The 12,725-nt window shown below is 42.2% G+C and overlaps 1 protein-coding gene across 4 annotated transcripts in view; it reads right to left on the bottom strand.

Annotated features, from left to right (window-relative positions):
• Positions 1 to 12,725, bottom strand: part of FLT3 (fms related tyrosine kinase 3) — an 80,687-nt gene that overhangs the window by 29,136 nt on the left and 38,826 nt on the right. For all 4 annotated transcript variants that reach the window (XM_029210273.1, XM_029210275.1, XM_029210274.1 and 1 more), the window contains 4 exons: positions 10,970 to 11,097; positions 10,506 to 10,645; positions 10,256 to 10,409; positions 9,080 to 9,248 (listed from right to left, as the gene is read on the bottom strand). In XM_029210273.1, the coding sequence (XP_029066106.1) occupies positions 9,080 to 9,248; positions 10,256 to 10,409; positions 10,506 to 10,645; positions 10,970 to 11,097 (591 nt within the window). The remainder of the gene's footprint in view (positions 1 to 9,079; positions 9,249 to 10,255; positions 10,410 to 10,505; positions 10,646 to 10,969; positions 11,098 to 12,725) is intronic.

Below are 12,725 nucleotides of genomic sequence, written 5' to 3'. Positions count from 1 at the left end.
TCCAGACTAGTCTGACTTCCTGGAAATACGGAAGAACCTTGGTAGGTGGCGGAGCCCATGGACCCCCCAGCTTCCTGAAAGGATAGCTCTCTGACATCGGTCCAAGGCAGGACCTATGACCAACCCTTGACTTACATAGTGATTGACAGTGATGACGGCTCAAATCCACTGAGTACAGACGCATTTGAGTGGTCTCAGTCTCTAGTATCTACTTGGAGTGCTCATCTACCAAGCCTACCAGGTATATGGTATTGGGGATCACCCACCAATCCTAGCAGGTATACGGGATGGTGGATACTATAGGAGAGGTGCGGAAGCAAGGAGCTGGTGAATGTGCCTTCATGCATTGAAGAAATAGAAAAAAACTTCCCCTTAGAATAAGAAAATCTAAGCCTTGTTCAGAAGATACTGAATTAGGCCACCTCTATATAGCCTACTTGAAGTAAAAAAGGAAAGAAAAAGTAAAAAAGGAAAGAAAAAGTATGTATACACAGGAAATGTGAACAGGAGGAACTATGTAGGATGCAAAAGACCTATGAATACGGCTCCGGTCCTCAGAGATATCATAATCCAGGTGGGTGGACAAAACCTGCCTATGTGGAAGAGTGAAAGCATTAAACTGAAGGCCCGTAGAAGATCAAAGAAGGCAGAGGCCAGTGTCGTGAGAAAAGTTCAGAGGGCTTCATAGAAGCAGGAATTGAGCTAGGTCTTTAGAGGTGAGTTGGTTTTCATGAGAGAGTAAAGAAAAGACATCCAAGCAGGGGGCAACGGCAATGATTTAAGCCATGGGACAGGAACTCATAAGGCCACAAGGAGAGAAACGGGGAGGCTTCTTGGCTAGAGCAGAGGTGCAGGGTGGGATGGAGCAGAACAGAGGGCTAAATGGGCAGGGTGGCACCAACTGATCTGGGACCTTGGAAAACAAGCCTAATTATTTCGACCTGATGGAGAAAGCAGGGAGGAGATGCTGTGGATTTCTGAGCAGGAGAGGAATGTTATGAACAGTATTTTAGTTTAGAGTGATGGCAGCAGGAAAGTTTATTGGGGGGAAGTCTGGAGGTAGCTGTTGAGGTAACCTAGGAAGTCATTCATTCATTCATGAATTCACTCATCCTTTCTCCTGTCAATGGTAGAGGCTATTTGTGGGAGGAATCGGGAATACAACAGTGAGTTAACAAAACTAGGTTTCTGTTCTCACAGAATTTACAGTTTGGTGGCGAAGGCAGACAAGTAATGAGCAGTTACAGTATAATGTGGGAAATCTTAGGAGAGGAGAAGTAAAAGTTCAGATTTGAGAGTTCAGACTGTGAAAAGATGAGTGTTGTCCAAGGCAGGGAAAATGGGGAGGGAGAGGAAACAGCCAACCCAAGAGGCACCAGGACAAAAAGAAACAGCAGGTGCTGGATTGGACATGAAGCGGAAGGAGAGAACAGAGTCCCAGATGATTCCTAAGAGTCAAACCGCACACCTAGCAATCAATAGAGAAGATTTTGAGCCCAGGTTTATGTGACACCAATGTTCTGCATCCTTAACTCGGAAGCTTAAAGGTAATTCTGACCGTGTATAGTGATGGGAGATTTCATTTCCTATCAAGTGAGCACTGAACAAGCTTTTTGTTTGCCTTGTTAACAAGAAGGCTGAAAAAGCAGAAAGCGGAGTTTCTTTTTCTTTTCTTTCTTTCTTTTTTTTTTTTGCGGTACGCGGGCCTCTCACTGTTGTGGCCTCTCCCGTTGCGGAGCACAGGCTCCGGACGCGCAGGCTCAGCGGCCATGGCTCACGGGCCCAGCTGCTCCGCGGCACGTGGGATCTTCCCGTACTGGGGCACGAACCCACGTCCTCTGCATCGGCAGGCCGCCTCCCAACCACCGCGCCACCAGGGAAGCCCAGAAAAGGGAGATTCTTATCCTGACCTACTTCTGGACAGCCAGAAGGAACCGGCTGGTGAACTGGAAATGACAGAAAGATCGCGGGAAAGACAAATTATAACTTTAGGGAGAAAAGTAAGTATAGGTACATGCGATTTCCAGACTTTATGAAGGCAGTGTTTAAGTGGTCCAAGAAGAGACAGATGTGAGCTTCTAAAAGGAAAAATGTAATTCTCACCAGACAATAGCCAAAGACCCTGAAAAGGAAGAAGAGAAGAGATAAAAAAGAAGCCAGTGTGCTAGCCAGGGACCATGCCAAAAGCACCAATCAATTTGATAAAGAAATTACCAGCTAATGAGAACCTACTGTATAGCACAGGGAACTCTACTCAATGCTCTGTGGTGACCTAAATGGGAAGGAAATCCAAAAAAAGAGGAGATATATGTGTACATATAGCTGATTCACTTTGCTGTAAAGCAGAAGCTAACACAACATTATAGAGCAACTATAATCCAATAAAAATTAACATTAAAAAAAAGAAATTACCTATACAACTATTGATTATCACACAGACCAATCTGTTTTGTAAACGTTTTCCCTCCTAAGTCTTTTGTGCTGTCTGAATGGAGCATGACTTGCCATGGGATAGACAAGAGAGCATCTAAAACGTTCTCATTCTTCCAGGTAGGAAATCGGTCACAAAAATAGCCTGAACACAAAATGGAATATCGAGATCCTTCTCGACCGCCTGTCTTCCTGTTTATGGCAGTTAACCCCAGCAAAAGCAACAACTGCATCGCCGACCCTCCCCTGGAAATTCCAAGGGGACTAACCGATTAGTACCAGGGAGTTGCAAACTTCCTTTTTCCCTGGGGTTTTTCTGAAAATGCCCAGCGGCCATGAGATGGGAGATCAGGAAACTGGAGTTCACAGTTGAAATATCTTTGGTGACTAAGAAGATGTATTCTCATTACAACTATGAGAAGGGATTTCTCCTCTGTTACAAACAAAATGCAGGTGATTTTTCTATTCCATTTAGCGCCCAGAGCTGGGGAGTTGAAAAGGGGCAGGTCTTTCCAGCAGCTCAGGGAGTAACTTCACTATAAAAAATGCTTTATTCAAAGAGCAAGGGATGATAAAAGTCAAACCAGAAAACAGGGAATAATAAAGCACAGACTGGGGAAGCTGGGAGCTTCTGAAACTGGAGAGTGAAGGGCTGGCAGGAGCGAGTGACTTTACCCGGCACTGGGAGACCCCCATCAGCAGATCCTGCCCCCTCAGACTGCAGGACATGGAGGGGGTACAGTCTGGCTGAAGTTGAACCCAGTCTGCACACATTTCTGTCCAGAGTTAAACAAAGAAAGCCGGGCAGGGGGCAGGAGAGGTGCTGATGACTTTATATCAATCTACTTAATACCATGCTCATTTGTATTTTATTTCAGGGGAGCCCACAAGCCTGGGGAAGTATTACATAATCATTAAAAACCCAAGAGCGAAGCACAGCACATCTCTTAAGGCAGCACACTTTTCTTTTTAAATAACCAAAGCACATGCCTGCTCTTCTGTTTTCTTACACACTAGGTATGAGAATCTCACACTTTTGAAATGAGCTGGTGTCAAAAGGCAGTACCAGAGTGATGGTTAAAAACACAGGCTTTGCAGGCAACTCTGCCATTGCCCGGTGGTGTGACCGTGGGCACGTCACTGAGTCTCTCTGTGCTTGTTTCCTCATCCGTAAAACGAAGATAGTATCTACCTTTTATGGTTGTTAGAGGAGAAGTTTTTGTTGAGTTTTTATTAAAACGGTTTTGTATAAACGGCTTATAACAGTGCCTAGTAAACACGATAAATGTGTTAGATTGTCATTACTATGAGGCTTATGAAGTCCGGGAATCATTTTGAATAAAAAAGACATTTAGAACCTTTACTCTGGGGTATACATTAAGTGAGAAAATCACATTAAAATAAAGATGCAAAGAAAAAAAAAAAAACTAAAGTAAATGCCCATCAACAGGAGTTAGTCAAAATAAAATTTTCTAAAAAGAGGAATACTGTGTCACCATAAAAGTGGTAATGTAAATAAGGTAAGCCATTAAAATGATAATATAAATAATAATAATGTACTTATTAACACAGCAAGAGATGAGATTTTTAAAGTGAAAAATCAGGTGACAAATGGCACAATTAATTTCCTGTTTGTACAAAAACCTATACTTATATGTTTCTATCATGGTGGTTACAAAGTCTGAAATATAATTCCTGGTGGTGGAATTATGGGTGTTATTTCTTTTTTTTTTTTTTTTCCGGACGCGCAGGCTCAGCGGCCATGGCTCACAGGCCCAGCCGCTCCGCGGCATGTGGGATCTTCCCGGACCGGGGCACGAACCCGTGTCCCCTGCATCGGCAGGCGGACTCTCAACACTGCGCCACCAGGGAAGCCCTATTTCTTTCTTTCTTTTTTTTTTTTTTTTAAAGGCAATTTCACAAAATAAGAGTGAATGAAAGGTATTGACTTTGCCCTAGGTGTGGAGCAAGTAGCATAGCCTGTTTCCATATTTAATAAAACGAGATGATGAGGATCAAATGAGATAGTCCGTATAAAGGACTCTGCACATCGGCACATGGTAGGGCTCAAAGAAGTTTCTTTTGGTCTCAGTGAGGCTTCATGATGTGGTTAGTATCTTACAATTGAAGGGGCAGGGTTTGGTTGGAGGTTCCGCTATTTACCTCTGTTAACCACTATTTACGGTCCCCAAACGTCTTTCCTTCCTTTCTGTATACATTCAGGGCTCATCTCCTTCAGGGAACTAAAAAAGTCCTCCTAAAGAAGCTCAATACACTCCTGTAATCACATATCATTTATCGACTTGAGAGTTTGCTTTTCTCTTTGTCCTAGGAAGAAATATGTCTCACCACCCAGAACCCAGACTCCACCACACCACTGGTACCAATAAGTGCTCAGCTAATGCCTGTTGTGGGCAGAACTTCGACTTGGTAGAGTTGGGAAATTAAATATTTCAGGGAAAAAAGAAAATACAGGGACTGGGCATGCCTCAGGAGACTCTTTCAGAAGAACTTACTTAAATAATTATAACATCCTAATAAGTCGTTTTGTGTGTGTGTGTGTGTGTGTGTGTGTGTGTGTGTGTGTTTAACTGTGAAACTAGGAAAAGCTAAGGCAGATTTGTTTATAAGTAAGTCTACAGAGATAGAAAATTAGGCAAACTAAAAGATGAAATATTCTAGAACCTTTTCCCAAGACCAGGCTGTCAGGATTTCATAAAATGTAAACACATAAAGGGAAGCCCTGATAAACTTTGGTGTAATATTTGAGGAAGTAAATTGGAGAAACGAAGCTGTGAAGGTGGGGAAGCTGTAAGATTTCTGGCACACATGCTCTGACCACACCAAAGCTTTTTCAGTAGTACTGTTATTACACAGACCTTTCGGTTACAAATAAAAACTGGTGTCACTTTGCTTATAAAGTCCTCTCTTGCCCCAGGATGAAAATACTGTACTTCATAAACAAAATTCAGTTTGACTAAATTGTTGAACCTAAGTGATGGGTAAAGGACGCTCACTGTACTATTCTTTTAGTTTATTAGTAAATTTGGAACTTTTTATAATAAAAGATTGAAAAGAACTCAGGTTAGAATTTAGTCTGCATCCCCTATCACAACACAGAGCCTCATGTGGAGAGCAGATGACATGTAGAGCACTTGTGTTCAATATTTTTGTAGTTCTTTTTTTTTCTTTAATTTATTTTTATTGGAGTAGACTTGCTTTACAATGTTGTGTTAGTTTCTACTGTACAGCAAAGTGAATCAGCTGTACATATACATATATCCCCTCTTTTTTGGATTTCCTTCCCATTTAGGTCACCACAGAGCATTGAGTAGAGTTCTGTGTGCTATACCCACAGAGGTTCTCAGTAGGTTCTCAGTAGTTATCTATTTTACACATAGTATTGTATATATGTCAATCCTAATCTCCCAGTTCATCCCCCACCCCTGTAGTTCATCTTTTATTCAACATTTTGAGCATCTTTTTCATGATGAAGGAGGCTCCATCTCACCTTGGCATTGCCACCTTGGCAAGTGGCCCATCACACCCAGTGCATCGTTATCACCAATTAATACTGTAGTTCTTCAGGAACTTTTTAAATAAAATAAACACTGATTTAAATAAAATAAACACCACAACACTGTTGTGGTGAGTGCCATGTGCTAGGTGTTGTGGTGAGTGTCATGGTCCTTGCAGTGCAAAGAGTATGCCACTGACTTATCTTTGGCCCAGGCTATGCACTTTGAGTTGCTTTCTAGGGGGTGATGATGAATTCATTCATTTACTCAACAGCTGTTGACTGCACGAGGCATTGTACAAAGACAGAGAAATGACAGCACCTATCCCAACGGAGGTTATGAACTCACTGTTGGTATTCAACACAAAAAGAGGTTAACTTTGAATGAGAGGTACACATCACTATAGAAATCAGGATCTGCCCTGATTTATTCATTTAGCTACCTCCAGAAGATAACTACTTGGGGTCAGGGGTGCAGAGGGGAGACATCACCTTATTCACGCTTGTAGCCCCTTATGGCATTGAGATCATCAAGAAGACATTAAAGGAATATTTGTTGAACTAAATTGAATTGATCCTCTATCTCTTTGAATCAGGTTCAAAAGAGAATCCTGTAGAACTAAGAGCTTCTCTGACAGGGGGTCACAATACAAAGAAGGATGGGGAAAGTGACAGCACTGACATCCTGAACACAGGTAGCCAACTCAACTAACAGGAGAGGGGCTGACCCCCTGCCTTCTACTTTCAAAAGTTTGATGGTTCAGCATAAGGGCTTATGACAATGGGGTGACCCCTCCAAGGCAGTGGTTCTCAACCCCAGGCAATTTTTTTCTCACCAGGGGACTTTGGCAATGTCTGGAGGTATTTTTGATTGTCACAACTTGGGGTAGTGGTGCTACTGACATCCAATGGGTGGAGACCAGGGACGTTGCTAAACATCCTATCATGCATAGGAGACCCCCAGAATGAAGAATTACCCGGCCCAGGATGTCAACAGCCTGCTGTTGAGAATCCCTGAATTAGGGGACTATGTGTCCGTCCAAAGGTTGCTTTCTTAATTACTTGAAAAATGAATGCTTCGAACATTAGGAGGTTTGGGTGAGAGGGCAGACGATGCCATGCAAACCCTGTGTTACAGCTCTTCTTAAAAAAGCAAACAAGGATCAGTCACAAATCACTTTGGGGTATAGAACAGCGCAGTCATCAGGAAACAAACGGAAGAATCAAGATGAAAAGAGCTTACTCTGACTCTTCACCTAGACCCGTGCTATCCAATAAGAATATAAACAAGCCACTTCGGGCTCCCCTGGTGGCACAGTGGTTAAGAATCCGCCTGCCAATGCAGGGGACATGGGTTCGAGCCCTGGCCCGGGAAGTTCCCACATGCCGCGGAGCAACTAAGCCCGCGTGCCACAACTGCTGAGCCTGCGCTCTAGAGCCCGTGAGCCACAACTACTGAGCCCGTGTGCCACAACTACTGAAGCCCGCACGCCTAGAGCCCGTGCTCCGCAACAGGGGAAGCCACCACAATGAGAAGCCCGTGCACCACAACGAAGAGTGGCTCCTGCTCGCCGCAACTAGAGAAAGTCCGCACGCAGCAACGAAGACCCAATGCAGCCAAATATAAATAAATAAATAAATAAATAAAATTTATTAAAAAAACCCAAACAAGCCACTTATGTAATTTGAAAGTTTCCAACTAGCTATCTAAAAAGTAAAAAGGAGTAAATGGTAATAATAGATTTTATTTAACTCAATATATCTAAAATATTGTCATTTTAACATAAAATCAAGACAAAAATTATTGAGGTATTTTACATTTTGTTTGTCATACGAAGGCTTCAAAATCTGCTGTGCATGTTACAGCCACACAACATCTCCATTGGGACCAGCTGCATTTCAAGCTCCCAATAGCCATATGTGGCTGCCAGCTGCTGTACTGCCCAGCACAGATCCAGACCCGTGATGGGAATCACCAGAGGTTCTCATTAACAATGTGCAACCTGGGGGGACTTCCCTGAGTCCAGTGGTTAAGACTCCGCGCTTCCACGGCAGGGGGCGTGGGTTCAATCCCTGGTCGGGGAACTAAGATCCTGCATGCCAAGTGGTGCAGCCAAAAAAAAGAAAAGAAAAATGCAGAATCTGGGATTGTGCCTCAATTTTAGTTCAGCATGTTTGGAATGGGAGTCAGGAATCCACTGACTCTGATTCAGTGATTCAGCTGATTCCTTTACAGTGGTTTATGGACCCATTATTGAGCATCAGTGATTGACTCTCGACCACTGACTCGCTGCAGAGATGACAGGTACCTCTCAGCTCATAGTCTATCCTGAAACCCTGTTACCTAGGATTAGTTTTAAGAGATAAGGGGTATCACAGCCATAGGAAATACAAGGAAGAACTGTTTTTTTGGGGGGGAGAGAGATAAATTAGGGGTTTGGGATTAACATAGACACACTACTATATGTAAAATAGGTAAACAACAAGGACCTATTATATAGCACAGGGAACTGGATTCAGTATCCTGTAATAACCTATAATAGAAAAGAATCTGAAAAAGAATATATATGTATGTATGTATGTATAAATGAATCACTGTGCTGTACACTTGAAACTAACCCAACATTGTAAATTAACTATACTTCCATTAAAAAAAAAAGAGACTTTTTTTTTTTTTTTCCAAAGAGAAACTTGACTGCAGTTGGACAAATCCCCAGGAAAATAAGATTTTCCTTCAGTACTCATCATTGGGCTATTTCTGCATTTATTTTTGAAAACTTAAATCAACACACCTATAGGTAGTGTTTTCCTGTTTTTAAGGGGGTTTACTTCCTCAGTCATCTGCAAACGGGCTGAGAGAGGCTCCGTGTACCAATAGCATGTACCCTCAAATGGGAAGTAGCAATCTGGTGACTCAGAAAATGCCAGACTCAGACTGATATGATCCTTTCCATTTTTCGTGCGGTGGGTTACACTACCTGAACTGATGAAAGCGCTGTTACTGTGTCCTCACATCTGCCGTTGGCTTTCTCGCCTTCAATGTCAACGTCACAGCACATAAACTTATAATACAAAACCGCTCTTCTCGAGGGCAACCAGAGTGATGATGTGTCCCGGGCTGCGTTTGCTCACCTGTACCCGTCATCCAGGCCACTTTGCTCACAAGGAAATGCTTTTCGAGAGAAGGTCCACGTACATCTGATTTGTGGGTATGCTTTAAACCTGACAGAAAAACAAAACTCTTCATACTGGTCAATTTCATAATCTTCACTTGATTTGGAAGCGTTTATAAATCCCTTTTCTGTTAAAAAAAATGCATTTTTAAGTTAGATAATGAGATTCATATGGAGGAAATATATTGAGAGGATAAATAAATTTTTATTCATCAGTTTTATGCAAGAAAACTCAGATTTGATAGTTTAACAAGAAACGCAGGAGTCCTGTCCCCAGTGATAAGCCTGAGCATGTCACCTTCTGATTCCTCTCAGCATTAGAGGCAAATAATTGACACTCTTCCCAAAGAAATGTATAAGTAAACCTATAGATTTTGCTGACAAGTTCAAGGGCTTGAAGGGCTTCCCCCAGCCTGGCCAACCATGGACACAGAGGGGCCCACTGACAATCCCTGTCCTCAACCAAAACGGCCCCCTCGCGACACATTCCGCATACAATAATCTCAGGTCACAAATAGAATAGTCTAGCCAGAGATATTCACAAGGTTTCCCTATGGAACACTTCCTTATTAGTTGAGTAAGAGAATCCCTTCACTTCTTAGCATTTTCATGATGGCCGAAGGCTGCCACCTACTCCGAGATTACGTAAAGCGTGATTATTGTCAGATCCTACAGAGCCCACCCAAACTTCCATGCATCTAAGTGCGTGTCCCACCCTCTCAGCCATTGCTCTCTACCCTTGAGAGGCAGTTCTCAGGTAGTTCTTAGAACAAGTGCTTAATAAGGGTCGAGTTTGTGTCTGGTTCTCTGCCAGGTCTGGGAGTATAGGATAGAAGGGATTATTCCTGTCCTTAGGAAACTTCCAGCCTACTGGAAGACAAAAATCCACAAACAGAGGGTCACATTACAACGTGCTACCTGCAAAGACAGTGGCATTCAGGCGGGCTTGGTTTAACCAGGAAAGGAAAGGAAAGGAAGGGGCAGCTTGTACTTACAAAACTCCCCTAATTCAGTTTCTTTCTCAGCTTTTTGATACTAACAGTATACTGAAAGCAGAATTTGCAGTACCTGCCCTACATTCCACACTAAAACAACTAAAAACGTGAGTACAGGTTACGTGCGCAGCCCGCATTACCTAGGATGGTGACCAAAGCTGATTTACTGGGATGCTCTGAAGAGGAGCAAGTGTAATAGCCAGTGTCGTTTCTTCCCACTGATGATACAAAAGCAAACAGAATCCGTATCATAGTTCTGTTTGTGGAATAGGTACTCATCTCAAAGTAGCTGCCCTAGATTTTAATAAAACAGAGTTTGAATGGAGTGATTTCCACCTGGACTCTTGGTTCATTTTTCTGCATTTTCGGGATGGAAGCTCATCCTCTCACCTCTTCCAGTGCTTTATTCTCTAATTCCCAGCTGAGCCCGAATCCGTGGTTTACATGAACAGCTTTGCATCTTATCCATAAGGGTTCCCCTACTTTAAGAAATAATTGTGGCGGTGTGGTCTGAGGAGTTTGGTTTAGATCTAGAAGATGAAAACACCCCGGGTAAGAAAAATAGTGATTTTTTTTTCCTCATCACAAAATATATCCTGAAAATTCTGCAGAACAAAGATTTTGATGGCATCTCAAATGTTCCCAACCATCTCAAAATAAGAGTCTTTCAGAGACCGACAAGGCTCTTATGAAGAAATGAGCACTCACAGAAATCTAAATATTACACTGGAAATGGCCTCAAGGAGCTATAGACTTTTTGAAACTGAGTAAGGACCTAAGGCGTGATGATTAGTCCCAGCTCATCTCTAAGGAACAGTCACTGAGAACAGAACGACATGATACTATGGTCTTACCAATAGTGAAGAGTTTCGTACATTCCCTGCCCAGCTCATTTCTTGCACAGCACCTTATGTCTGTTCCAAATAACTCATGGAGTACACTTGCCTCCTTTGTAATGACAGCTGGACTTTCTCCTTTACAGCTGCAATTAAAAAATAAATGTCAGTACCATTTTTTTTTTTTTTAAGATTCCATATATATGGGTTAGCATATGGTATTTGTTTTTCTCTTTCTGACCTACTTCATTCTGTGTGACAGACTTTGGTGCTTTGTGACGACCTAGAGGGGTGGGATAGGGAGGGTGGGAGGGAGGTTCAGGAGGGAGGGGATATGGGGACGTGTGTACGCATATGGCTGATTCACTTTGGTGTACAACAGAAACTAACACAGTGTTGTGAAGCAATTACACTCCAGTAAAGATTTAAAATTACAAATGAATGTTCAGGAGAAGAACCAAATGGAAGGTTCTAGATTTTAAGAGCCTGATAAGAGAGCAAAGACAGGAGCAGGTCACAAGGCAAACCAATTCACAACTAGTTAGTAATTCCTCATCTCACCCAATTAGAATAGAGTGAGAATCTAGAGAGAATCACATAATAAAACAGTTTAAAAGGCTTTGTGTTTGGTGACCTCTTGGTTGTTAAAGAGAGAGGAAGAATGGAAGAACTGAGAAAAGACAGAAAAGGGGGCAAAAAAGAGAAAATGGAAAAAAGGAAAAGCATGATTAGGTTTTAATACAGCTTAACAAGGTGTAGGTATGCTTTCTTTGAAGCTCTGAAAAGGACAACCAGTGAGAGGGAGAGAGGCCACAGTTGCAGATGTCCCCAGAGTCCCCGGAGCTCACAGAGGAGAGGGCAGTGTCACTTGAGGGGTGTCAGCCACATCTCGGGATTTGAGGGACCACCTCCCCTCTCCCGCCTCCTTAACCATCACCTTTCCCAAAGCAGATACGGCTATTGGACTCTGTGTATAGTCACATTTCTTCTCTTTATCACTTTAGTCAAATGTATTCTCGTCTTTGTTTACGCATTACTCCTTGAGTTTTTTTTTTTTAATTATAAGACAACAATAACTATGTTTATTTTGGAAAATCCAGAAAAACCCAAAGAAAAGAATAGTAAATTGCCCATATTCCTACCACCAAGAGATAACAACGGTTACTATTTTGCTGTGTGTAGCTTTCTAATCTTTTTCTTTTCTGTGCACGTGTGACGTATATATCTATAGGTAATCTCTTTTTCTTGTTCGTTTAAAATTTGGGATCCGCTCATATTATTTGGTAACCTGATTTTTCACTTTTTCTCCTTCTCTTTAGTTCCCTTTTTCAATAAAAGTTGTTTGGTAAATTTTAACTGGTTCAAATGGCATGAACCGTTACTTTGTGAACACTTAGCTATGACACATGAAAAACAGAAGAGAACATTTGTATGGTTCTTACTAACTGCCAGGCACTGTTCTATGTGCTTCACATGTACCAGTTCATTTACTCATCAGAGCGACTGTATTAAGGTAAGTACTGCTCCCACCCGCATTCTTCTGATAGGCGGGGAGGGGTTAACTAACTTGCCCAAGACCACACAGGTATAAGCAAAGCGGGGTTCAAACCCAGGCAGATTCTACATCCCTAAACAATCGTATTAAACCGCTCTTCCAGAGTAAACATCATAGTCACAAATTAAACATTTATTCACAGGGAATTTCTTACTTATAGGGAATTATACACTAAAAGCTGGACCTTTCTTTTTCCCCAACCAAATGCTCAGGGAGTCG

The sequence above is a fragment of the Monodon monoceros genome, unplaced genomic scaffold, assembly GCF_005190385.1.
Source record: "Monodon monoceros isolate NGI ecotype Baffin Bay Population unplaced genomic scaffold, NGI_Narwhal_1 Super_Scaffold_8, whole genome shotgun sequence".
Classification (NCBI taxonomy): domain Eukaryota; kingdom Metazoa; phylum Chordata; class Mammalia; order Artiodactyla; family Monodontidae; genus Monodon; species Monodon monoceros.
The sequence above is the reverse complement of the archived record's forward strand: the minus strand, read 5'-3'. Positions and strand labels throughout refer to the sequence as shown.